This window comes from Lepus europaeus, chromosome 20, assembly GCF_033115175.1.
Source record: "Lepus europaeus isolate LE1 chromosome 20, mLepTim1.pri, whole genome shotgun sequence".
Taxonomy (NCBI): Eukaryota; Metazoa; Chordata; class Mammalia; order Lagomorpha; family Leporidae; genus Lepus; species Lepus europaeus.
Genome location: NC_084846.1, coordinates 7,604,190 through 7,630,905, shown reverse-complemented (window position 1 = coordinate 7,630,905; position 26,716 = coordinate 7,604,190). Strand labels below are relative to the sequence as shown.

Here is a 26,716-nt window from a genome sequence, read left to right as displayed (position 1 = left end):
AAGCTACCCTTTTGCTGGCAAAGTTTTTTTACGTCTTAAGAAAACCCTGCGTGTGGAGCTCAGCCCCTGGGGACACAGCGCGCGTGAGCCCGCCGTGAAGACCAGTCCTTTGTCAGGGACAGCGCAGCCGGCTGGGGGGGGCCCAAGTCACAGGGCGTGCGGGTGAGGGGCACGAGAACCTCCGAGAACATTCCAGAACACTCCTTCTCGAAGCGCCATCGGGGCTGGGTCTCTGAGTTGCCAGTCAAGTGAGGGCGTGGCTATTGGGTTCTGGGGTACAGTGGGGAGGAAGTAGGAATAGAACTCCCAATGTTCTATCGCGCAGCAGGATCACTGCTGCCCACAACTGTTATTATTATTTGAAGAAGCACAGGTTTGCATTTGATCTGGCGGCTTCTGGACCTCAGTCTTGCCATCTGGGAAATGGCTTGTATCTCCAGGTATACGCGCCGGGTATGTGCACCTCTGGCCATCTTCATGCTTTTTTTTTTTTTAATATTTTTAAATAAAGGTTCGTTTTTATCTGAAAGGCAGGCAGAGAGAGAGGGGACTTCCATCTCTTGGTTCACTACCCAGATGCCCACAACAACCATGGCTGGGCCAGGAGCCAGGAGCTGCATCCGGGACTCCCACGCAGGTGCAGGGACCCAGGCCCTTGGGCCAACACCTGCTGCTTTCCCAGGTGCACCAGCAGGGAGCCGGACGGGAAGTGGAGCAGCCAGGACTCGAACCTGCAACTCTGAGGTGGAATGCTGGCATGGCAGGTGGCGGCGTCACCAGCTGAGCCTCGATGCTCACCTCCGGCCCTCCTAATGTGGGGGCAGCGCAGGGGCAGGTGTCAGGCGTGGAGGCTGAGGCTGCTGCCCTCGGCTGCCTCCAAGGTGGAGTGGCCAGGACCTCAGTGGGCGCAGGCACAGATGGGAGGGGCTCCTTCCCCCCTCCACAGCTGCGCCGGTTCTAGTCCTGGCTGCTCCTCTTCCCATCCAGCTCTCTGCTATGGCCTGGGATAGCAATGAAAGATGGCGCAAGTGCTTGGGCCCTGCACCCGTGTGGGAGACCTGGATGGAGCTCCTGGCTCCTGGCTTCGGATCGGCTCAGCTCCGGCCGTTGTGGCCAACTGGGGAATAAACTCTCTCTCTCTCTCCCTCTCTCTTTGCCTTTCAAGTAAAATAAATGTCTTTAAAAAATCAATTCTTAAAAAATTTTTAAAAAGCTACAAGCCAGAAAAAAAAAAAAAAAAAGAAACCCAAATACACCCATCCTGTGAGTAGTTTATTTCCACTTTATTTTTCCTCTGCTGTTTTTCCCTCTGGGATCACATTTATTTTTCCACGATCAGAAGCCCTCGCCCGTGTCTCTTCCTGACTCGCTGTTCTGAGCGCCAGCCGTAAACAGCGGCGAAGCGGGAAAATCTTCTAGAAGCAAAGAAAAAATAAATAAATAAATAAAAGGGAGGTTTCCAAAAACCCGACTCAGGACTTACGTAACTCGGAGTTTATGAACCAGGCCCCTGGCCGGGGACTGGGGAGGCCTCGTGGGGTGGGGGCGGTGGGGGGGTGCTGCACGGGCCCCGCCCCTCCCCCCCTCCCCCCCTCCCCAGGACGTGATAAGAACAGTGCCTGGGAGGCTGCGTGCATTCCTGGCATAGCGCGGGCCCTGCAGAATGTGCGTGGAAAAATGGAACGGAAAGATGAAAAAAGGAAAAAAAAGCTACCCTTGTGAGGAAAGCGGCAAAATCCACACAATGGTTTGGCCAGCGTGAACATTTTTGGAATCATCCTGGAGGCCCCTCTCCCTGTCCCCCCGCAGAGCCCTGACCACAGGACCTTTGCACAGCGCGTCCCCCTTCCCCACCCAGAAAGCTTGGCTGTCCCCAGCTGGCTCCGTGCCCTGCCCTCATTTCTGATCTCCCTTGCCTGTTCTAGGTCTTTCCTTAACTCTTCACCAACTGTGGGCAAGGGGGAGAGAGAGAGAGAGACAGAGGAGAGAGAGAGAGAGATTGAGATACTCATCTCTCCAAATATCACCAATGAACAAACCGTGGTAGGTTTCATGGATGGAATACTATACAGCAGTGAAAAGGGAAATTGAGTTGCTGGACGGAGACTTCAGGCCCCTGGACATGCTATGCCCTGACTACATCAGCAAATCCCAGGAAGCACGCACTGCACGCTAGCAAATTCTTCTGCACGCAGGTTAGTTGGTCGCCCCCCAGGATCCATGTGGGGTGTGGGGGCCAGTTCTAGGGCCCCCTCCTTGGATGCCCAGATGCACAGATGCTCAGCTGTTGGCACGCACAGCCTCCCTGGGTGACGTCACACACTCCCTACAATGTCCACACTGTGTGCACCTGTTACTCCTCACCGCTTAGCACATCCATCCACGGTTGGTTCAACGCGCGTTAGCAGAATGTGTGGAGATGGAGTGTGGATCTGAGCATTTATTGAGCAACTAGTATATACCAGACCCCCTCAAGGGGCAGGCTGGGTGAAGATCCCGTCCGACCAGGGGTCAGGCAGAACCCAGCCCCACCCCTGTGGTGGGTCAGGGGGTGCAGTCGCTGAGAGCCCCCACCCCAGCCCAGCCTGGGGACAGCAAACAAATGGCTGGGACTCTGAGCAGTGGCTGAGGGTGGGGGGGCACAGAGGGACGCCCCCAGGGGATAGACACGGCCTTGTGCCGGGCTGGGGGACCGGACGGGCATGGGGGTGGGCAGGGGAGAGAGGCCCCAGGGCCCCACGGCATCCGTGAGCACAGGAGAAGCTGTCGTGGCCGGTGGTGGCCACCATGGCTGAGCACCCTTGGCCCCCCGGGCCACCAGGGAGCACCCCCCCTCCCCGGAGCACCCCCTGACTTCAGCAGTGATTCAGCATCCAGCAGAACACGGGGTGGCTGGGAGCCTCCCCGGGCGGTCACCACCCTTTGTCCACAGGCTCTGGGTGCCCAGGACGCAGTGAGTCACAGCCCAGGTTGTCTGGGACAAAGCCCTTCAGGGCGACAAATCGATCAGGCTGGGGAGAGGGCCCCGGGTGGTCGGATGTCCACGGCCCAGAGTTCAAATAGCTTTTGCTGAGGCTACTGCCCGCGGCTGGTCTCTGAGTGCTGGTTCGAGTCCTGGCTGCTCCACTTCTGGTCCAGCTCTCTGCTGTGGCCTGGGAAAGCAGTAGAAAATGGCCTAAGTGCTTGGGCCCCTGCACCTGTGTTGGGAGACCTGGAGGAAGCTCCTGGCTCCTGGCATCAGATCGGCGCAGCTCCGGCCATTGCGGCCATCTGGGGAGAGAACCAGCAGATGAAAGACCTCCCTCTCCCTCTCCCCTCTCCCCTCTCTCCCCTCCTCCCCTCTCCCTCTCCTGTCTGTAACTCTGCCTCTCAAATAAATAAATCTTAAAAAAAAGAGGGGGCCCTCTGTTCTCCCAGAAAGGGGACAAAGGGAAAGCCAACCAGCCTCCCCACCCCCAGCCAGCTCCTCCCAGGGGCCACAGCAGGGGACAAGGCAGGGGCCTCTCCCAGGCTCCAGAGAGTCCTATCAGTTGCTCTACAGACTTGGCACAATCCCCTAAGTATGGGCAGAACTATTGAACAGGCTGGGTTATCACTCCCTTGATTAGGTCTCTCTCTCTAAGGCGAAGGGGAAAGGGCTTTGCAGGTGTAATTAAGGTCCCGAATTCTCTAGTTTTTTTTTTTTTTGTTTTGTTTTTTTTTTCCGGATTTGAGTTCCTCAGAAGGGAAATTGTCCGGGTCCTGGCCACCCACGTGGGAGACCCAGGTGGAGTTCCCAGCCCCCAGCTGGGGCAGGTGTTTTCGGGGGTGGAAGATCTCTCTCTGGCTCCCCCTTCTGCATTCCCCCGCCCCCTCCCGACCTGGGTGTGCGACAAAGCTCGTGGCCCAGCCCCCTGGCCAGGGCTCCGCCCAGTATTTTCTCTGAGTGGCGCTGCCCCCACCGCGCTGGCTCCCTGGCTCTGTGGGCTCCACAGCCCAGCCCGGGACAAGCGCGCTCTCCGCCCCCCTGTCCTGGGGTGGCCAGGCACAGGCACTTGGATGTGAACTTGGTGATGTCCAGGGCGGTGGTCCCACGGTGGTGGAGGCGGGGCTGGCAGCAGGGAGCCCTGGGATTGGCTGTGGGCTCCGGAGGGCGGGGAAGGTGGACTGGGGGGAGGGACTCAGCCGGGAACCCTTGGCCGAGTCCTGGGATGTCAGTCCTTGTCCAGGCGCTGGGCAGAGGCTGGGCGGGGTTGAGGTTACAACACACCCCCACCCCCACCCCGGGCACTTTGCCAATCGGTTCTCACCCTGGCCTGCCCACACCTTCCTTGTTTACTTACTTATTTATTTACAAGATAGAGGCTGGTGTTTTCCATAGCCCATATCAGGGCACCGGTTCGAGTCCCGGCTGCTCCACTTCTGGTCCAGCTCCCTGCTGATGCACCTGGGAAAGCAGTAGCAAGTGGCCTGGGGGCTTGGGTCCCTGCACTCACGTGGCAGGTGGCCTCGGGCCCTTTGATGGGTGACGGACAGAAGTCCAAAAACACAACGCTGGCTTGGGTGTTTAGCTGGGCCCGGGGCTCAATTCCAGGCTCTGCGCCTGACCCCTGCGCATGTGCACACCCTGGGAAGGCAGCAGGTGCCCTCGGCTCAAGGGCCTGGGTCCCCGCCCACCCATGTGGGAGACCCGGATGGAGCTCCTGGCTTCAGCCTGGCCCAGCCCCGGCTGTTGAGGGCACTGGGGGAGCGAACCAGCGCACGGAAGGCCCCCCTCTCTCTGTCTCTGTCTCGGGGCACCCCTGCGCGTGCCGGCTCCCACCTCCCAGAGACTCAGAGCTACAGAGCCGCCGAGCTTGGCAAGAAGCTGCGAGAAGCTTGCGCAAGCCCCGGCGGGAACACCCGACGGCCTCAGCTGGGATTCCCGGCCCAGCTGTGGTTGTAATGTGGCTGTCATGCCCCTGGAGCAGTCAGCACTGTTCTTGGAGACTCAGCTGTATCATAGGTGACGTGTTTTCTGCAGAATTCCTGAACGCTTGCTCTTGGGCCACCAGCCAAGGGCGCACTCACTCACAATAGCTGTCCGGGACGGAACAGCTGGGGAAAGGGAAAGGCGGCCTCGACTCTAGCGAACAGACCGGGACGAATGTAAGGGGACCGGAAACAGCCAGTGCACCGGCACAGCAGGTGGCGAGCTCTCCGTGGGGCAGAAGCAAGCCCAGAGGGGCACAGACAGGGAGCTCGGCGCAGCGGGCTGTTCAGACGTCTGACTTGCACCTTTCTCAAGTCGTGCAGGACAGCCTGGAGAAAGACACCCGAGCAAAGTTGCACACATGCTGCGTATCCCAATCCTGCACAGGTGACAGACATGACCAGTCCATCACAGCACAAGCTCCCAATCCCTGCCAGGGGCCACCACTCACGGACATGATCAATCGATTGCAGCACACTCTCCCAATCCCTGCCTATCTTGCTAGGATGTGTCCGGTTAAGGGACCATGCACGCAGTGGTGGCCCCATACGATGACACCATAATGGACCCGAAAGATCGTCACAGGACCTTGCAGCCGCTGTCACATCGTACGTAGCACAGCGCACATTCTTTGCACGGTTGCGCTAAGGCAGGTGGGCCACCAGCCAGATAACAGGTTAGCACAGGGGCTGGCGTGGTGGTGCTGTGAGTGGGATGCCGGCATCCCATATCAGAGCACAGGTTCGAGTCCCGGCTGCTCCACTTCCAATCCAGCTCTCTGCTATGGCCTGGGAAAGCAGTAGAAGATGGCCCAAGTCCTTGGACCCCTGTACCTGCATGGGAGACCAAGAAGAAGCTCCTGGCTTTGGATCAGTGCAGCTCTGGCCATCGTGGCCATTTGGGGGGTGAACCAGTGGAGGCAAGACCCCCCCCCACTCTGCCTTTCAAAGAAATTAAAAAAAAAAAGACACTGACACTCAGAGAGGTTAAGCGGTTCCTCCAAGGTCACACAGCTGAGTCCCTGTTCTTCCTGCACCTGGGTGGCTCCAGCGTGTGCTGTGCGAGAAGGTCCTCGGTGGGTGACCCCAGCCGGGCCCAGGGAGGGGACAGCGACAAGAATCATGGCTGTCTGGAGAGGAAGCGGGGAGGGAGGGGCTGCCGACCACAACATACCACGCTTCCTGCAGACAGACAGCGCAGCGGCTTCTTGGACCAACAGGAATTTCTCTTCTAGGAATTCTGGCGGTCACAAGGTCACGGGCAGGTGGCTTCCCCAGCCCCACCTCCCCCTGCCTTGTGAGGTCTCGGGTGCCCCCGGCTGCTCCTCGGCTGGTGACCGGGACGCTTCTCCAACCTCTGCCCCCGCACCCCCACACCCTCCTTCTCTGGGTCCTTTCTCTTACAAGCGCGCTGTCCCCAGTAAGCTCAGCTGGGGACAAGGAAGTGGTGTTTGGAGGGGTCGAGGGGGGCACCCCTATTCAATCCATCACTCGGGGTGATGAGAGAGGCCTGGGAGAAGCCAGGCTGCGGAACAAAAGGGAGACACATGCTCTCGGGTGCTCACGTGTCTGCTGTTTACTGAGTAGCTACTAAGTGCGGTGTTCACTGAGTGGCTACTATGTGCTAGGCTGGCTGGCTCCTTCCCCCCTCTGCAGCTCAGAACAAAGCAAGTGGGTGAGGAAGCCAGGGCCAACAGCAGTGAGTGTTTAGCCTAACGGTGGATTATGATGGCCACAGCCCAGGGGCGGGTGCTGTGACACCAGCATCCCATATGGGCGCCGGTTCGAGTCCCGGCTGCTCCACTTCCCATCCAGCTCCCTGCTACTGCACCTGGGAAAGCAGTGGAGGATGGCCCAAGTGCTGGGGCCCCTGCACCCACATAGGGAGACCCGGATGGAATTCCAGGCTCCTGGCTTTGGTCTGGCTATTTGGGGAGTGAAGCAGCAGATGGAAGGCCTCTCTCTCTCTCTCTCTCTCTCTCTCTCCACACACACACCCCACCCCCGTTATCCTTTCAAATACATATTTTTAAAAAAGAAAAGCAAGTGTTTGCTGGACTGGGAGGTGCTGCCCCTCGGAGCTTCCTTCCAGCTGGGAGGGCCCCCAGCTGCAGGCCCCAGAGTGGGGTCCGTCCCCACCCCACCCCACGCCACCCCCACAGCAGCCCTGGTCTATGGAAATCCAGCCGCTAAGCGCCCCCCCCCCCGGCCCCAGGAACAAAGGCAAAGTAGGCAGGGAAGGAACAGGAGGCCTGGGAGACCCCCCCGGCCCCCACTCCAAGACGATCCCCCCACATCCAGATTCATGGGAAGCGCCTCTGTGCCTTGGCTGCCAACAGCCTTCCTCCACTGCTCTGGCCTGGAGCCATCCCGGCGCCCACCTGACCACGGCCCCAGCAGAACTCCCAGCTGGCGTCAGGCCGAATCTCACAGCGGAGGGGGTGGAGGTGGGGGGGCCCCGCACCCTGAGCGCCTGGCTGCAGGTTCCACCTGGAGATGCTCCCCCTCCAACACGGCGCGTGGCTCCTGTAGGCTTTCAAACCCCGTGGGCGCACAAATCACCTCCGGGTGGGTGAGGTTCAAATTCTCATCCCCCTTTGGGGGCCTCTGTCTCCCATCTCCCCTCTAGAGCGGAAGCCCCCAGGGACAGGGATTTGTCGCTGTGCCCCCTCTCCCGCCCTCCAAGAACCCACCGTGGCCGCGTTCGACAGGCGTGACAGCTGCTGTGGCCAGCAGGGCTGTGAGGTAGGGGTCGGGGTTCAAGGGGGTCCCCCGAGGCCGGGACTCGCACACTTAGCACTTCCTGATCTGATCCCACCCGGCTGTTTCTGGGTCCCGGGACACGCCCCCCTCCCAGTCTCCCCATCCCTTTGAGGGCTCTGGGGACCCCGTGGCAGCTGGGGTTCCCTTCGATCCACGCATCCGGGGAGGCCCCGCCACGGGGGCCCACCGCGCTGCAGGCTGGCGCAAGCCGGGGCGCCCCGGGGATCCCTGCGCGCGTCACGCTCTGTTGTGGGGCGCGTGTTGACGCGGTCGCCGTGGAGACGGGGCGGGGGCGGGCCCGGGGTGGGGGGGGTGGCGGGGGCGCGGCCTGGCTGCGCGAGCGCGCGCGCGAGCGGCCGGGGCCCGGCTGTGCAGGGCCCCGGGGCGGCCGCAGTGGCCAGGGCCGCCGCCGCCCGCTCGCTTATATACCGCGGCTAAATTTAGGCTGCGCCCGGAGCTCGTCCCCATCCGGGACGCGTTTCCGCCGCCGCCGCCTTGGCCCGGCCCCCACGCGCGCCGCGCCTATAAGGCTTGGGCGGGCCCCGGCCGCGGCCCGCAGAGCCGTCCCCGCCCGCCCGCCCGCGTCCTCCCCGGTGGTCCCCCAGCCATGGCGCTGAGCGAGCCCATCCTGCCGTCTTTCTCCACTTTCGCCAGCCCGTGCCGTGAGCGCGGCCTGCAGGAGGTGAGGGCGGCGGGGCTCCGGGCAAGTAGACCGTGGGCGGCGGGGGAGGCCGAGCGCGCGGGCGGAGGCTGCGGGCTCCGCGGGTGACCGCAGGACGCGGGGATCGCGGGCGGCCGGCGGCGACCGCCTCCCCCCAAACACCCACCCAACCCCTGCCCGAGGCCCCGCCGAGCCGGCAAGCGCGCGCGCGCGCGCGTGCGTCTCACACGCCCGCGTGCCCTCGCTCTGTCGCCCCGCAGCGCTGGCCGCGCGCAGAGCCCGAGGCTGGCGGCGCCGACGACGACCTGAACAGCGTGCTGGACTTCATCCTGTCCATGGGCCTGGACGGCCTGGGAGCTGAGGCTGCCCCGGAGCCGCCGCCGCCGCCCCCGCCGCCTGCGTTCTACTACCCGGAGCCTGGCGCGCCGCCGCCGCCGCCGCCGCCCTACGGCGCCCCCGCGGGCGGCCTGGTGTCCGAGCTGCTGCGGCCCGAGCTGGACGCGCCCACGGGCCCCGCGCTGCACGGCCGCTTTCTGCTCGCGCCGCCCGGCCGGTTGGTCAAGGCCGAGCCGCCCGAAGTAGACGGCGGCGGCGGCGGCGGCGGCGGCTACGGCTGCGCGCCCGGCCTGGCCCGCGGGGCCGCGGGGTCTCAAGCGCGAGGGTGCCCCGGGCCCGGCGGCGGCGTGCATGCGGGGGCCCGGGGGCCGCCCCCCGCCGCCGCCGCTGCCGCCGCCGCCGGACACGCCGCCGCTCAGCCCCGACGGCCCCGCGCGCCTGCCCGCGCCCGGCCCGCGCGCCCCGTTCCCGCCACCTTTTGGGGGCCCCGGCTTCGGCGCCCCCGGCCCGGGTCTGCACTACGCGCCGCCCGCGCCCGCCGCCTTCGGTCTCTTCGACGACCCGGCCGCCGCCGCAGCCGCCCTGGGGCTGGCGCCGCCCGCCGCCCGCGGGCTCCTTACTCCACCCGCGTCCCCGCTGGAGCTCCTGGAGGCCAAGCCCAAGCGCGGCCGCCGCTCCTGGCCCCGCAAGCGCACCGCCACGCACACCTGCAGCTACGCGGGGCTGCGGCAAGACCTACACCAAGAGCTCGCACCTCAAGGCGCACCTGCGCACGCACACAGGTGGGCGGCGCTGGAGCTGCGGGGCGGTTAGGAACCCTCTGGGGGGCGTGGCTCGGGCGGCTGGGGAGGGGGCGCGGAGCCTGGCCGCTGACCGCGCTGGGAAGCGGGCGATGCGCGAAGCTGGGCTTGGGGGCGGGGGCCGTCTCAGAATCGGGCGCACCGCTTGGGAATCTGGGGCGCTGAGGGCCCCTGGGGGCGTGGCTCGGGGCTTTGGGCCACTTAGGGAGACGGGACGGGACGTTTCAGAGGGGGCGTTGATTGTAATCTCGGGGGCGGGGCTCCAGCGCGCCCTGGGGACCCCTGGAGGCGAGGTTGCGGGTGCCTAGGAGGGAAACTGAGGCCGCCCCGTTGTCCCCGCAGGCGAGAAGCCCTACCACTGCACGTGGGACGGCTGTGGCTGGAAGTTCGCGCGCTCGGACGAGCTGACCCGCCACTACCGCAAGCACACGGGCCACCGGCCCTTCCAGTGCCACCTGTGCGACCGCGCCTTCTCGCGCTCCGACCACCTGGCGCTGCACATGAAGAGGCACCTGTAGCCCCGGGCTGCGCGCGCTCGGCCAGGGCGGGACCCGCGCGCCGGGCACGGCCCCCACCCTCCCCTGGGACTTGGTATTTATTGGGACCCCGAGGACCCGAGCCGGACACCGCGTGGCACGGAAAGGGGCTGCCCTCCCCGCCCCCACGCTGGACCGCCACGGCCACGGCCACGACCACGACGCCGCCACCGCTCTGGCCCTCACCGAGGACTTGAAGGCCCGCTGGGCGAAGACGCGACCCTCCTTCCCGGACGAGTTTTGGTTTCAAAATGGTGCAATACGTGAAGTGGCGGCCGCCTCCCCCTCCCCGCCTGGCTCGACACTAGGAGGCCCCCCCACGACAGGCGGCCCCCGTTTGTACTGTCCATTTTCTATACATAGATATATATATATATATATATAATATTGTACATAGTGACTGTGACATTGTAAATAGCCGAGACAGGTGGCCGTTTGGGCGCCCGAATCTTTTTTTATGACTTTTGCTGTGTTTTGTGTTTTTTTAATTAAAAACGTTTTGCATCTTTTGGAAAAAAAAGAATCAGCATTGGTCTGGCTGCTTGGCAGCTAGGGGCTGGGGGGGGCACTTGTGGCAAGGGTTGGGGGGCGTGGGGGAGAGGAGAGGTTTGATGGAGGGCTTCCTGGCAGAGGCAGCTCTGGGGGGGGGGGGGAGTCGGGCCCGGAGCCAGCAGCACCCAGCTGCCAGGAACCTGCGGGTTTTTTCCTATAAATTTAAACACTGCATTTTGGGACTGGCCGGAGGGTTAATTTAAGGTTGTCCCTGGAGCCATAAATTGCCTCCTTCCCCACCCCAGCACTGGGGAAAGTGGTCCCAACGGACGTGGCCCTCGGAGCCCAAAAAAGCCTCACCTCTTTCTGGAAGCTTCTGAGGTTTTAGCCAAACTTCTGGCTGTGTGTGTGTGTGTGTGTGTTGGGGGCGTGGGGTGTAAAGTGCTGTTTTCTGACCTGCCCGACTGCCCTGGAGTCCACGTCTGGGGCCACCTTGTTCTTAAGGGGAGGGGAAAAAAACTGGAGCCCCCGTTCCAGATCGGAAGACGGGGCTCAGAGCTGGAACTCCACGGGGGGCCTGGCTGCTCCCTGGGGCTCCTCTGAGCCCTAGGAGGGGCACTGGGGGGTGCAGAGGCTCAGGCAGACAGTGCAACCCCTGCCTCAGTGGCCAATCCCAGGGGAGCCCCCCAGCCCCCTCGGTGGGGCCGGCAGGTGCATCTCTCCCAGGCAGGATCGGTGCCTTCCCCTTCTCAGAGGCGCTGGGTCACCATGGCCACCACCATTGCACAACCTGTTTCCCAGAAAGTGAAAACAGCCCGGAGGCTGCACGCCCGCCCGTGTGAGTGGTTTTTTTTTTTTTTTTTTTTTTTTTTTTTTGACTCTCACCCCTGCTGTTGCAACAGAGCCAGGGGATTCCTCCTTCCCCTCCCACCACCGCCCAGCCTTCCTCGCCCCACTCCCACTCCCACGACCGCAGCCCGGCAGCCCTGGAAACAGCTGAGAGCGCTTTAGCAATCCACGAGAAAAGCAGAAACGGGGGATGACGGTGTGCGCCCCGGCGCTTCCGCCAGCACCAAGGCTGTGTTTTTGAAGCGTGCTTTCTGCCCTCGCTGTTTGTAGCACAGAGCGGGGGTGGGGTGGGGGGGCTCGACCTGGGGAAGTGGCTGAGGCTTGCTGAGAGCACCGGGGAGGAGAAAAAGAAAAAAAAAAGAAGACTCACGGAGGTTTTAACTATTTCTATGCTTCCCTGGCAAGTTCAAGTTTGCAGGTTGGGAGTGCGGGGGGGGGGGGGGCGGGGGGGATTCAACCTGTGAAGTGTCTGTTTCTGAGGGCCGTCTCCAGTGGGTGGGATGCAAAGTGTGGCTCATCAAACACAGTGTCACCCGTCAAACATATACAAAGTATCACTCATCAACACAAAGTGTCACTCGTCAAACATATACAAAGTATCACTCATCAAACACAAAGTATCACTCATCAAACACAAAGTGTCACTCATCAAAGTGTCAGTCATCAAACACACACAAAGTGTCAGGCATCTGGCCTTCCTGGCATCCGGCATTCGAAGATCATTTTATTTGGTGCAAAGGAAAAAAAAATCCATGCATATTAGGAGCCTTCGAAAAGTTCAGCACATGCCCAGCGTAAAACAAGACAAAAACCCACGTATGTTTTTTTTTTTTTTTTTTTATGTTCCCGCAGCCAAACAAGTTGATGTTTTCGCTCCATTTTCCCAGGATGCCTTTTGAAGCCCCCGCTCCTGGTCTCTGACGTGGGCTCGGGCAGCGCTGGCTCAAGCTGAGTCATCTAGAAATACCTGCCACTGGGGTCATGGTTTTGTTTTGTTTTGTTTTTTTCTGAAAGCATAAGGCCACCATTTATCAAACAGTGTTGGGATCGGCAGCAGGGGGTGGCCACGGCCACCAGGGCTGCTCCAGCCCCGCCACCAGAGACCAATGCCACCCCCGAGTGGCAGAGTGGTGCTGAGTTAAAAGAAACAAAAACGGAAAATAAGCTGCTTTTGATCTTAAAAGATCACCATTGTTTTTTTCCGTGTTTTTCCATGAGATAGTCCCCTCCCCTACCCCACTCCCTGCAATGGTGGTGTTGTCTTTTTCACAGCTGTGTGATATTCCATTTGGCCGTGCCAGGAGTCGCTGTGTAAACAAACACGGCGCTGGCAGCCGGCTCTCGGCATCGGCGGGCTCGGCCACCTGGGCGCCGCGGACCAACCGCATCTGACGGACGAGGTGCGGCCTCAGGAGCTCCCACCTCCAGGAGGGCGTGGGGGGCAGGTTCCGGGCACCTCACCCAGGGCACCTACAGATCTCTACAATCTTGGGAGACCGTGGAGTCGATGCACTGGGGATACTGAGTGTACCAGGCCCGCACACACGCGTGCACACACCCCACAACGCGTGTGCACAGATGCCACCCAAAGACAACAGAATTGCAAGCACCGACTCCATAGAGGATCTTCCTCAGGCTCCTTGGGGAAACAGCAAACAGAAAAACAAAACAAAATCAACGCTCTGGCGCCCAAGCTCACCCTTTTCATTGTATTTTCCAGGAAGCAAATCGCCTCTCGCAGTGTGTGTGCTGCCCACCCTGGGTCCCCATGGGGGCGCGGGGTCCCGAGGCTTGGGGAGAGGGCTGGGGGGGGGCACGGAGGTGCATTCTGCCAGGCGCTTCCTGTGCACCCCGGCAGGTGCACCCTGGCAAGTGGTGTGAAGCGGGGGCGGGGGGGTGCCTTGTCAGAGGGCAGAGTTGTCCACAGGGCCCCGTGATACCCCGAGTGACGGTCACCTGTGCCCAGGTGGGACAGCAGGTGCCCGGCCAGGGCGATTCCCCCCACCCCCACACCAGCTCTGCTCACCCCCAGGGAAGGGGGGGGTCCCGTCCCTGGCCTCCCCCACTCCCCGCCTCGGGGCCAGAGGCACTGTCCTCCCAGAAGTCACCCCCCAGGTCCCTGCTAAGACAAAACCGTTCGTGCCCAGGGGGACCCTGTGCCAGAGCTGCCCGGTGGATTTGCCCGAGCCTCAGTTCCCGGGCAGCGGAATGGGGGTGCTGCAGGGGGGACAGAAGAACGGGGTGAGGCCCAGCTCCGGGTGTGGCTGACGCCGGGGCCGTGCGCTGGCGTGTGTGTGTGTGTCTCTGTCTCTCTCCCCCTCTCCTCTCGCTCAATCCTTCTCGGTCTCACTCCTTCCTTCCTCCACTCACTCAGCTGTCACCCTGACACCTCGATGCCAGCTGAAGTGACTCGGAAGTGACTCAGCTTCCAACCTCTGCCTGGAGTCAGCGCCGAAACTCTCGCGTGTGACTAAGCCTGTGTGCACGGCGCCCTCCCCCCGCAGACTTGAACTTGGATGTTGGGGCATCCTCAGCGAGATGCCCTCTTCCGACTCCCTCCCCCTGCCCCCCACAGAAGGAGCCCGGCGGCAGAGGGAAGAGTCAGCCGGCGGCGGAGTCGGGACTCGAACCCAGGTCTGCCCAGCCCCAGTGCCTCCCCGTGCCTAGAAACACGGACTCCCACAAGCTGGGCCCATTTGCCTCCTCCACACCTGTGATCTGGGGGTTCCTGGAAACCCTGTCCGCTTTTGTCTGCACCCCCCAGGAAGCCCATTTTTCTGGAAAAGTCCAGAATGGGAGAGTCACAGAGGAGACCTGGGAGGGGAGCAGCCCCTTAGGAAACAAACAGGCCTCCACTGTGGAGGGCACACAGGCACTGGAGTTGATCCTGGAATTCGGGGCCACCCCCCCCCACAGCCCCCAGAGCCCCCAACCCTGGGGCTCCTGTTTGGTGAAGTTTCCCGACTGCTCACCCCTGGGCCTTTGCACGGCCCACATCGTGCCATCTGCCCACATATTGACTGAGTTCCCCCACGGAAAGTGGTGCATCTGCCGGCCCCTGCCTTTTGGGGTCCCCTCTGTCCATGCGGGCAGCAGTGGTGGCCTAAAGGAACTGGGGAGCCACGGAAGGATTCAGGGCACAGCCGTGGCTCCTCCTGTGAGGAGGGGTCCCTGAGCCCCCACTGCTGCTCCTGCTTCTCAGCAGTTTCGTGCCCAGCGGCATGGTGGGGGCAGGGGCAGCAGCCCCTGGCTGGCGCTGACCAGGAGAGACCGGGGCCAGAAGCCGAGCTCGGGTTGCTGGCAGTCAGGGGCGCTGCCCTCGCTGGGCCCCGGGGAGGGCGGGCCCCGGGCTCTGCCCCCAGCCCCTCCCACCACCCGTTTCCTTTCCTTTATTGTGGTTTGATACACAGAACCCAGCCCTTCCCGAGGCCTGGGGCGCGCACACGTGCCTGTGCAACCCTCACTCCTCTCGCCTCCCCAGATGGAACCCCTGAAACCAGCCCCTGGCACCGCCCCCCCGCCCCCGCCACCCATTCTCCATGGACCCGAGGACTCCAGGGACCCCATGGAAGTGGGGCTCCGGTATTTCAACTCAGTACAAGGTCCTCGGGGTTCATGAGAGCTTTGGCAGACGTCAGCTCCCTTTCCTTTTCATTTTTCAATTTCTTCTTCTTTTATTTGTTAGAGAGAAGTCTTCCATCTGCGGGTTCACTCCTCAGAGGCTCACGACGGCCAGGGCCGGGCCAGGCTGCAGCCAGGAGCCGCATCTGGGTCTCCCACGTGGGTGCGGGGGCCCAGGGACTTGGGCCGCACCTGCTGCCCCCCAGGCACATTAGCAGGAAGCTGGATGGGAAGTGGAGCAGCCGGGACTCGAACCAGGGACTCCTGATACAGGATGCGGCGTGGCAGGCGGTGGCCTAACCCACTGCTGCCGTCTCTGCTTCTGCAGCTCACAGCCGCCGCCCCAGGCCTCACACCCGCAAAGCCCCACCAGGGTTCGGATGCCTGGATTCACCCCGAGTGGCTTCCGCCTCTGCCCGGGGCCTCTTCGGCGCCATGGAGGTGACAGCTCGGGCTGCAGCTCCCACGGCTAGCGGCCTAGATTCTCGGGGGGCGCCCGGAAATGGGGGTGTTGCAGCAGCCTGAGCCCGGCGAGGGCCTGGACGGGTCTGCGGGCAAGGTGCTGCTTGACGCCGGGCCCGCCCAGCCTGGAGCCGCTCAGAGCGGGGCCGCGCTGCACGTCGGCGTTGGTGGGCGCCATGCTACAGCATCTGCGCCTGCACTGGGAACCCCCTCACACGCAGACTCCAGCCAGCGCCTCCTGCACCCCAAGCCATGCAAATCCCCACGAGAGCCTGGGCTGGGCGCCTGCCAAGGGGCTCGGCTTGCCAGGGACTGGCTCGGTTTTAACAGAACAACGTGAACAGAACATTCTGTTGACAAACACTACACCCCTCCCCCAACTTTTTTTTTTTTTTTTTTTTTTTAAGAGACAGAGGAGGGAGCTGGTCTGGGAAGTGGAGCTGGGACTCGCACCCACGCCCTCCAACATGGATGCAGGAGTGACGGGGGTGGGGGGTGGGGGAGAGTCTTCCATCCACCGCTTCACTCCCCAGACAGCCACAACGGCCTGGGTCCGGGTCTCCCACACGGGTGCAGGGGCCCAAGCATGTGGGCCATCTACTGCTGCTTTCCCAGGTGCACTAGCAGGGAGCTGGGTCAGAAGTGGAGCAGCCAGGACTCAAACTGGTGCCCATATGGGATGCTGGCATCACAGGTGGCAGCTTATCCTGCTGTGCCCCTCCTCCACCCCAGGCAGCCCCTCAACGACTGTTCCAAACGCCCCCCAGTCCCACACCTTCCCCCAGGCTGTTCCCCACACCAGGAACCCTTCCTGGGTGTCCATGGGCAAATCCCAGGACAACCCCTGAGCCTCCTCTGGGAAGCCTGCCCTGACTCCCACCAGCATGGGGGCCTCAGAGCTGCTGCCCGTGTCCCCTCCTTAGTGGCCCCGGGGGGACCTGGCTGAGGACACCCAGCACCGGAAGTGGCACGGTAGCTCTCCTCTGCCATACTCAGAACCCAAGGTGTCAAGGGTGGGATGTGGCCCAGGGGCTGGGGCCCAGCTCCCTGCGCATGTGCACCCTGGGAGGCAGCAGTGTTGGCCCGAGGGCCTGGGCCCCTGCCACCCACGTGGGAGACCCAGATGGAGCTCCCGGCTCCTGGCTTTGGCCTGGCCCAGCCCCATTTGCTGCAGGGGGAGGGAACCAGCAGATGGTAGGGGTGTGGGGGGAGGTCTCTATCTAACTAGCTATCTCCCAAACAAATACTTTTTAAAGCTTTAATTTAAAAATTCATGGAGTGGGACAATTTCCAGATCCCAAGGTAATGCTGAGTGGAGTGTGCGGTGTAGACAGGATTCGGAGTCCAGCAGCCCTGGGCATCTCTGAGCCAGTGCCCTGCACGGTGAGCACAGCCCCTAGGTGCCCACAGCGAGGCGCCCAACACCTGCCCTTCCCCCCTCCCTCCCAGCCTGGGCCACACACACACACACACACACACATACACACGTGTGCACGGCTCCCAGCTGTCGCCCCCATCCAGGAAATGGTTCTCCCCACCTGCAGACCGAGCGCCTGGAGGCTCCTCCTCGTGTGTGTGACCCCCCCAGTCACCCCCTCTGCCGTTGCCTTTAACCTTGACCCCAGGTTGGCCTTTTGGGGACTGTCCCAAGCCAGGACAGACTCGCTGCATGGCCACAGTTTGCTCTGCAGCCGCAGGGGCTTCTGGGAGATTCCACAACGGCCCCCCCCACCCTGCTCACCTGTCACATCCCGGACCTGCAGGACCCAATTCTCCCCATTCCCGGTGTTTCCGTTGAACCCCAAACCTCAAAACACATCCTGAGCTGTCCTCGCCTCGTTGCGGCCCGGGGCAGCCTGGGCCACCTTGCCGGGCGCTGCTGGCTTCGTTTTGAGTCACTCTGAGGTTTGCTGAGGGAAGGGCTTCTCATCTCTGGAGCTGGGGGCCGTTCCACTCAGCGCGGCGGTTCCCACTGGCTCTGACCGCCGCGGTGCCGGGCACTGGGGACCCTCTGTGCCCTGGCGATCTGGGCACCTGGGCACGCGGGGAGGGGACACGAGCTGGGGGCCCGGCAGTGGCCGGACCCCGGACTCCTCCCCGGTGCTCAGGGAGGCAGGGGCTGCCCGAGAGGATTTCCTCTGATAATTCAAACTGAGAGCGCTCAGTCCACTTTATTCTGATTTTTAAATTAATTACTTTGAGAGAGTGACAGAGAGCTTCCATCTGCTGGCCAGGTAGAAGCCGGGAGCCTGGAGCTCCATCCGGGTCTTCCACACAGGTGCAGGGGCCCAAGCCATCTTTCACTGCTTTCCCAGGCCATAGCAGAGCTGGATTGGAAGTGGAGCAGCCAGGACTAGAACCTGTGCCCACATGGGATGCTGGCGCTGCAGGTGGCGGCTTAACCCAGCGCATCCTGAGACACTGGCTGTGGCCCCCAGGGGAGACGCAGATGGACTCCAATTCCCTGCTCACGTGCACCCGGGGAGGCTGCAGGGATGGCTCATGTCCTCGGGTCCCTGCCACCCCTATGGGAGACCCAGAAGGAGCCCCTGGCTCAGCCCTGGGTATCACAGGCATTTGGGGAGTGACCCAGCAAACAGGAGAGCTCTCGCTCTTGCTTTCGGTTACTCTGCCTTTCAAATAAATAAGTAAATAAAATAGGGGCCAGCGCTGTGGTGTAGTGGGTAAAGTCGCCATCTGTGGTGCTGGCATCTCACATGGGTGCTGGTTCGAGTCCCGGCTGCTCCACTTCCAATCCAGCTCTCTGCTGTGGCCTGGGAAAGCAGTAGAAGATGGCCCGAGCCCTTGGGCCTCTGCACCCGTGTGGGAGACCCGGACAGAGCTCCAGGCTCCTGGCTTTGGCCTGACCCAGCCCTGGCCATGGCAGCCATTTGGGGGGAGTGAACCTTGGATGAAAGATCAACCTCTCTCCCCCTCTAACTCTACATTTCAAATAACTGGATCTTGAAAAAGTTACACAGGGCCGGCGCCGCGGCTCACTAGGCTAATCCTCCGCCTTGCGGCGCCGGCACACCAGATTCTGTCCCGGTTTCCCCTCTTCCAGGCCAGCTCTCTGCTCTGGCCAGGGAGTGCAGTGGAGGATGGCCCAAGTGCTTGGGCCCTGCACCCCATGGGAGACCAGGAGAAGCACCTGGCTCCTGCCATCGGAACAGCACGGTGCGCTGGTTGCAGCACACAGGCCGCAGCGGCCATTGGAGGGTGAACCAACGGCAAAAGGAAGACCTTTCTGTCTCTCTCTCTCACTATCCACTCTGCCTGTCAAAAGAAAAAAAGCTACACAGTGGCTTAATTTTTAAATAAATAAATAAATAAGTAAAGACTCCAGGACTGTAAACAGTGGCCGGCGCAGACAAACCCACCTCACGTCAGCTCTGTGGGATAAACCCGTGATAAGCATCGCACGTCCGCTTCCTTGTGTATTTTTCCAGCAATGGCTCCTGATACACTTTGTACGGCTCCTAGGAACTTTTACGGGGGGAAAATTCAGAACCAAAGACAAGACCAAACCAGACCAAAGCAGAGTGTGTTCCCCAAGAGTCAGATCTGATAAGGGGCAGCAGTGTGCGCGCCATTCTTTCACCAGTGAGTTTGTTTTCCAGAAGCTTCCTGTACCAGGTTAAAAATAGCCCAGCGCCAGCGTCCCGGGATTAGGACGTCCCCTCTCGGGAATGTGGCTTTGAAGATGTGACTTCGCTCACGCCCAGGACGGCACAGGTGACCGGCCACCCTTGGCCACCACGAGGGTCCCTCTGCGCCCTTGGGATGCTTAGCCTGGTTGCACCTGGAGCTCCCTGCAGGGCGGGACTTTGCCCGGCCGTGACGTCACTCACGATGACTCAGCAAATCTGCGAGCTGTCGCCTATCTCAAAGGGCTGACTCAGGGAGACCAAGGCGCTCCGGGGCGCGGGCGCATGTGGGCAGGTGTCGCCTTTGCAGCGCTGGTTCCGGGAGAGAGAGGAACCAGGCCTCTGAGCCACGGGTACAGTCGGTTGTGGGGGTCCGCGGGGTGGGGGTGGGGTGGGGGCTGGTTCCAGGACAGGCGCCAAAATCACTGGCCCCCATCCCCCCCACCCCCTGTCAGGACCCTCCCGCGCTCAAACCTCCCGCAGACGCGACGGCTTCTCGGGATGACTCAGAGCGCCCTGGTGACAACGTCCATGCTGAGAAACAGCTGGGACGCGCACGGCGCAGGGAATCAGAGCGAGACAACGAAGTCTGCACGTGGGGCAGCACCTCCGGCCCAGAGCGCTGACGGGGCAGCTGTGGACACACAGGCCCCCCTGCCCCGCGGTGCTCACCGACGGAAAGACACTCTGGTGGGTGTTTTCAGGATTTATTTTATTTATTTAGAAGGAAGAGTTACAATGAGAGAGAGAGAGAGATCGATCTAGCCACTGGTTCACTCCCCAAATGGCTACAATGTCAGAGCTGTGCTGATCCAAAGCCAGGAGCTCCATCCGGGTCTCCCACACAGGTGCAGGGGCCCCAGCACTTGGTCCATCCTCTGCTGCTTTCCCAGGTGCATTAGCAGGGAGCTGGATGGGAAGTGGAGCAGCTGGGACTCGAACCCTGCCAAGTGCAGCCTGCTGTGCCAGCAGTGAGCTCACTGCCCAGCGCCACAGCCTGGCCGCCCCTTCCCTGAAATGCTTGGGACCCAAAGTATCTTGGCTTTCGGGTTTGATGATCATGTGGCTTATATGAGGGAAAACTGAGTTAAAAGATCAGATTATGGGGCTGGCACTGCATCCCATATGGGCACTGGTTCTGGTCCCGGCTGCTCCACTTCTGATCCAGCTCTCTGCTGTGGCCCCGGAAGGCAGTAGAAGATGGCCCAAGTGCTTGGGCCCCTGCACCCGCATGGGAGACCCGGATGGAGCTCCCGGCTCCTGGCTTCGGAATGGCCTTGCTCTGGCCACTGCGGCCAATTGGGGAGTGACCCAGCGGATGCAAGACCTCTCTCTCTCTCTGCCTCTGCCACTCTGCCTTTCGAATAAATAAATATCTTTTTTTATAAAAGATAAGCTCATTTTCGTGCAAAACAATTCTGGAATTCATGCCTAGCAGGGGGCCTTCAGGGAGCTCCAGGAATGGACAATGCGTGAATTTCAAGCTTTGCTTTTTCTGCAAACCGGTAGAATCCTCTTCCCCGCGGACAGAGCTCAGGGCTGGGAGCCGTCCAGGCGCCCCCGGAGCCCCAAGGTCAGCTTATTCCGTGTTTGCCACGCACCTGTGTTTTCTGTCGCTTTGAGGTCGGATGTGGAATTTTCCATTGTGACGTCGCCCAGTTGCGCGCCCGGGGGTTCAGATGAGGGAGATTCCCGTGTCGGCAACACGTGGACGGGGCGGGGAGTGTGCAACCTGGAAAATTTGCGGCTTGGGAGTCAAGAATTCTGGTTACAATGGGAAGCCCCCCCGCCCCCGCGCGTTTTCACCCACGCACGCACGCGCGCACACACACGCCTGAATACATCAAGGAAGGTGTTTCTTGCGTTTTGTATTAAAATATTTTATATTAATCATTCAAACTTCATTTTTATACAACGAATGCATACATCGCCGGGAGGGGGGGTCTCACTGATGCGGGGGTGGGGTGAGGGGGCCTGGTCTGCAGCTAGGGAGTGGGGAGGGGGCGGGGAGGCTCCGTCCATCGGCCATGCGCACTTTCCGGGAGGAGGCCCGACGGCCAGGCGGCCCGCAGAGGCAGCGCAGGGGTCTCGGGCTGTCCCCGGAAGCGTCCTAGGCGGCCGGCATGTCGGCTTTGCTCAGCGCTATGGCCAGCGCCAGGTCCTCTTGCTCCTGTCGCCGCAGCCGCGCCAGCCGCTCCTGCTCGGCCTTCTCGCTCTCCCGCTTGGCCCAGGCCAGCTGCTGCTCCTCATTGCCAAACTGCAAGGGAAACACGGAGCGTGGGTTACGGGGCCCTGCGGCTGCCGCCTGGGCTCGCAGGAGGCCGTCAGGGGCGCTGGGGGGGGGCAGGGCCGGCAAAGGGGGCCTGGGGGGTGCACAGCCCCATCAGGCACCAGGCGGAGTGCGAGGCAGCAGGGACTGGGGACCCAAAGCACCGCACCCTCTCAGAGAAGCCACTGTCCCCTGGGGCGGGGGGGAGAGGGGAGGGGATGCCAGCGCCAAGCCCCAGCATCTCAGAGCCCCAAAGCCCAACCATCAGCCGGGCACAGAGTGAGCTCCGAGACCCGGAGCACACACGGAAGCCCTGGCGTTGGCATCGGAATTCTTCGGTCTGGGAAGTTTTTACTCGTGGCTATTTTTCTGAACTATTCGGTTTTGACAAAAGAGGAGAAAAACCACCCTGGTCCAGAGCTGGGTGACCCCACACCGCTGCGAGTCCCTGAGCTGTGGCCGGAGCAGCCGTGTCCCACCTGCTCCTCTGGCAGCCTGGAGCCCTGCCCGTCCACCCTGTCCAGGGGCGGGGTGGTGGCCCTGAGCCCAGGGCCACCTCTGGCTGGCTCTCCGCTAAAGGCCTAGAGGACACCAAAAGCGCGGGGACCCATGGGCAGCTCCCAGGACAGACGCGCTAACAACGTATGGAAGGGTGCACACGGCACCCATCTCAGACACAGAGCACGGCGTCCCTCAGACAGCTGGGGACACTGCAGTGGGGTGGGGGAGGCCCTTACACACAAGCTGCGCCTAGGGCCTGGGCTCGGTGCCCAACCTTGGGGTCACGGGGTTGGGTGGGGTTCTCCCGTCCAGATCTCTGCAAGGGGCTTGGGGGCCCCTGTGGGGGAAGCCAAGACTTCCCTTTGGGGAGCTCTCCATGGTGGGGGGAGGGGTGACCAGCTTGGTGGCTGGTGGGGGTAAAGGGTGATAGATGGGGGGCTGTGCCAGGTGTGGCTGACGCGGTGGTGGGGACTCGCCCTCCGCCAGCCCACAGCTCACGGAGGCTGCCTGAACCTGCTTCGAAGCAAAGCCCCGAGTGGCCACGGCCCGCTGGACCCGAGTCCCGGTGGCCCTGGCCTCCACTTCCAGCTGAACGTGCTGGCGGGAAAGACCCAGGCGCCTTCAGAGTCCTGAGTTCGAGGCCGGCGCGGGAATCCTGTACAGAGACTTGCGGTAGGTAGGCTGGGTCGGCGTGGCAGCAGGGAACAAGCTTGGGCCGTCTCTCCATCGAGGACCAGGGCCTTTCCCAGCCCTGGGTGACCGCCTTCCGCTGGGCTCCCCGATGGGGCGGTACCCGGCAAGGCAGTCTGGCGCCAGCGCTGGATTCCGCTTCCCTTTTGCACCATGGAGGGGCTGAGACGGCGGCGGCGGTGGGGACACACTGCCCTTCCCACGGTGTGGGGGGGCACTCAGGACAGTGGCTGTTTCCACGGCCTCTTACAAGTCCACGGTCGCTGGGGTTCCTCAGTGGCAGCCCAGGAACCTGAGCTCACGGAGGGGAGCAGACCCGGTGGCACGGCACGCCTCGCTCAGTGGCCCACCCAGCCTGAACCCGCGTCCTTCCTGCACAGCTCAGCCAATGCGCTGCCCTTATTGTGGGCGCCCGGGGGTGGGGTGGGGTAGGGGCAGAGACCCTGCAGACGCTACTTCCTAACAGACAGCAGGGCTTGCTGCTGGAGACCCGCCACGGAAAGCGACTGCACAAACAACCCAGGGACTGCAGACGCCGGCATCTCCAACCAGGCCCTTGCACCGCCCCCTGCCCGCTCAGCACATCAGATCAGATGCTGGTCCTCGGGGCAGGGGGCTCGGGCCTTTTCCCTTTTCTGACTTAGCACAAGGATTTGTGATCCACTGCCCCACCCCCTGCCCCGCCCCTTGAAGACAGCAGGGACTGGGGAGAGGCCGCAGCCCTGCGGGGGTGACCACAGCTCACAGCCACCCCGTGGCTTCCAGGAAATCAACTTCCCCATTGCAGATGGTGGAGAACTGGCCCCACGCGTAAGGCAAAGGAAAAGCTACGGAGGCAGAGGCAGCGGTGCCGGCCGCGCCGACGGGACAGCACGCGTGCACGCACGTGTGAGGCTGCCACACGGGCTGCTGTGAATCATTCCGTGTTCATGGCAAACAAAACAAACAACCAGAAACGTTAGCCCAAAAGTGCTCGCTTGAAACCTGGGGTGTTTCGAAAAAGAAATTTTTTGGGGGAGGGTTAAAAAAAAAAAAACAAGTCCTTTCAAGGTAAGATCACAGGAAGCAGCAGCTCTGCGTGCCAAGAAGCTAACAGTCATTTCTCCAAGCTGATTCCACTCGCCCGGCTCCCGCCGACCCAGACACGGGACCCTCGCCACACCTGGACAGCTCTGCTCTTCTCGTTGGTGTTTAAGTTTCCCACCAGGAAAGAAACCCAGTGCCCATCCAAGAGGTTCACTGGCTAAAGCGGGTTTTGTTCCTGGCTCTTACGACACAGCCGTGCACCCAACTAAGTGCAGTGGCGACAAGGTCACAGGTCCCCCAAGCCCAGGGCTGGATCAGGGTGTGTGCGCTGACACGCAGTGTCGCCACAGATATCCTAGGAGCCAGAGGCTCTGCAAAGAACACAGCTCACATCTAAACGTGGATTGGGGGCCAGCGGGTAAAGCCGCCCACTGCCAGTGCCCACATCCCAGATCCAGCTCCCTGCTATGGCCTGGGAGAGCAGCGGGAAATGCCCCAAGTGCTTGGGCCCCTGCACCACGTGGGAGACCCGGATGAAGCTCCTGGCTTCAGCCTGGCCCAGCCCTGGTCATTGCAGCCATTTGGGGAGTGACCCAGTGGATGGAAGATTTCTCTGTCTCCCTTCCCACCCCCTCTGCCTTTCAAATAAATAAAAAAATAAATCTTTAAAAAAGAAAGAAATGATGGAATCAGGATCAAGGGGCCACCTGGTACCCTGCGCCCCATATGGGAGTGTCAGCTTCAGGCCCTGGCTGCTCCATGAATCCCATCCAGCTCCTGGTCGACGCACAGCCCAGGAGGCAGCAGGTGGCAGCCCAAGCGGCTGGGGCCCAGCCAGCCACATGGGGAGACCCGGATGGAGCTCCTGGCTTCAGCCTGGCCCAGCCCTGGTTGTTGTGGGCGTTGGGGGAATAACCCAGTGGTGCAAGCTCTCTCTCCATCACTCCTTCAAATAAAAACAAGGTGGGGGGGGGGGACACGCACACCTGGCACAGCGAGCCCAGGAGGCCGGCAGCGGCGGCTCTCAGAGCAGGAGATCCGGGAGTCCGGAGGAGGGTGGCCTTGTACAGTTGTGAGTCCCCGTCCCCCCCCCCCAGGCGGATGACAAAGCCAGACTTGGGCGCGACTTCTGCAAAGGCGCTTCTCTCGCTGCGCGGCTCTTCCCGGCTTGTTTTTGCTTGTTTGCTTTCGGCAGAAGAGGAAGGCGGTCCGAGCGCTTGTTCGAGGTTAGATATCTTTCGCCACTGTCGCTGGTCATTGCAATCAAGGAGGGTTTCGTCGTTGTGCACAAATCCAGCGGTCCTTCCCTGGGCTGGCAGGGGCGGTGCGGCCGACATAACTCCCGCAGGCTTGGTTGCGTCCTTTGGCAGCGCTGGACATCCCGGCCTCCAGGCGGGATCGGAGCACGCGGTGGCCCCTCGCATGCGCACAGCCGCGAGAAAACACTGCCCTTTGCCATACGCCCACACTGCGGCTTTTTTTCTTTTTTTATTGCAAAACCTTTCCTTACACAAGTGGCAGGTACAGAATAAATAACACGAGTGACAGCTCGCGTGAGCAACAGAGAAGACGCGAATGAGCCGGGGGAGGGGTGCGGCTGGGGGTGGGGGTGGGGTTGCCGTCAGAGAGGGACCAAAAAAAAAAAAACCACGACCCCCGAGAAGCTGCAAGCAGAGGGCAGGAGGGGTGGCACGGAGGTGGGGGCTCAACTTACAGAACTGAAGTCTGCAAAGCCCGAGGAGGAGGCCTTGGGCGCCTTAGCTGCAGAGGGGACAAACGGGTCTTTTCCACTAAACGGGTCCCCAAAGCCCTGCTTAGTTTGGAACGGGTCGCCGCCGTCAGCCCCGAGCGGCTGGAACGGATCGGGGGCCTCGGGGAAGTCTGCAGAGCCGAGCTGGCTTACAGGTGTACTTTTACCTGGAAAGTTCAGGAGAGAGGGAGAGAGGGAGAGAGGGAGAGAGAGAGAGAAGAAGAGAAGAGAGAAAAAGGAGAAACAAAACAAACAAAAAAGAAACACAAGTTACTCACAGCAGGCAGGCACGAGCTGAGGGGCCTCCGCCTCTGCGGGGAGAGTGTGGGGTGTTGGGGGAGGATGGCGTGTGCCCAGGGATCCTGGCTCGCTCTGCCATGTGTTCCCGGGGCTTCCCAGGTTAAGAGCCACGCGAGAAGACACACACACAGTCACAAGCAAGCTGGTTAGTGGTACAGGCCCGGGACAGGAGACGCGGCTCCGATACCACACAGCGCAGCACCGAGGGGGACACTCGCGGGGTATTTGCAAGCAATCCCCAGCCCAAAGAAACGGCAGGCGCCCGGGCTGAGGGACAGGCCAGTGACCCTGATCCGATCGTCACACACCCGCACACAGGACTGAAAGAGCAGGGTTTGAGTGGGCTTAGGCCGAGCAGGCGACACCAGGCTGCCTGGATCCCAGTAAGGCACAGCTGGCCAGGGAGGCAGGAGAGAGGGGCTTCTGGCTGTGTGAGACAGAATGCTGGAACATTCCACAAGGAACCAGAGAGATCTCCCGAGGCCGGCTTGGCCAGGGGAGGCCCCGGGTCCGCAGCTCGGCAGGCCAGGCTGACTGGATGCTCTAGCCGGACACGGCTTCATCTGCTCGAGGGTTGGCCCAAGCCAATCCCCAGCCCTCGCACCCCCCTCCTACCCGGCTCAGTGAGACTTGTCAGGGTTCTGATTCGGAGCTGCCCATGCCGGCTCTTGTGGCTTCAGAGTTAATGTTCACAAGGACACCAAGTGCTGCCTGCCACCAGGCACAGCTGACCTGGGACACCAGCCTTCCTTGTCCCAGCCCCAAGGCCTCCTCAACACCTGCCCCGGGGCCGGCCAGTCTCTGAGGGCCCCAGGATGTCCCCAGAGGCTCCAGGGTCACAGCCTGTGACCCGGGAACGCAGAGGCCACGGGAGGGGGGGCATCCCGCACCACTCTGCCCAGCGGGGGACCTGGCACCCAGCAGCCCCTCTTCCATAAACACAGGTTTACCTGTTACTCAGCTTGGCAGTGCTGGGCCAGGTCCCAGCCCGCATCTCGGCTCTGTTCACAGCCTGGGCGGCAGAGGAGTTAAGAGGCAGGGAGCCCGCTAGGGGCTCTGTTGA

At 62.0% G+C, this 26,716-nt stretch overlaps 2 protein-coding genes across 6 annotated transcripts in view; one reads left to right on the top strand and one right to left on the bottom strand.

Annotated features, from left to right (window-relative positions):
• The first annotated feature begins 8,287 nt into the window (after positions 1-8,287).
• KLF2 (KLF transcription factor 2) lies at positions 8,288-10,537 on the top strand. Its single transcript, XM_062178642.1, is given in 5 exon segments — positions 8,288-8,395; positions 8,635-9,009; positions 9,011-9,430; positions 9,432-9,492; positions 9,853-10,537. Coding segments are annotated over 5 exon segments (1,107 nt in total). The 5' UTR covers positions 8,288-8,320; the 3' UTR covers positions 10,029-10,537.
• A 10,455-nt stretch (positions 10,538-20,992) lies between these two features.
• EPS15L1 (epidermal growth factor receptor pathway substrate 15 like 1) overlaps positions 20,993-26,716 on the bottom strand; it is a 70,749-nt gene continuing 65,025 nt past the window's right edge. For 2 of the 5 annotated variants that reach the window (XM_062179119.1, XM_062179120.1), the window contains 2 exons: positions 25,318-25,520; positions 20,993-21,374 (listed from right to left, as the gene is read on the bottom strand). In XM_062179119.1, coding sequence (XP_062035103.1) covers positions 21,228-21,374; positions 25,318-25,520 — 350 coding nt within the window. In that variant the 3' untranslated portion in view covers positions 20,993-21,227. Of the gene's footprint in view, positions 21,375-25,317; positions 25,521-26,716 lie in introns of those variants that run through there. The other 3 variants (XM_062179121.1, XM_062179122.1, XM_062179124.1) reach the window with 3 other exon arrangements.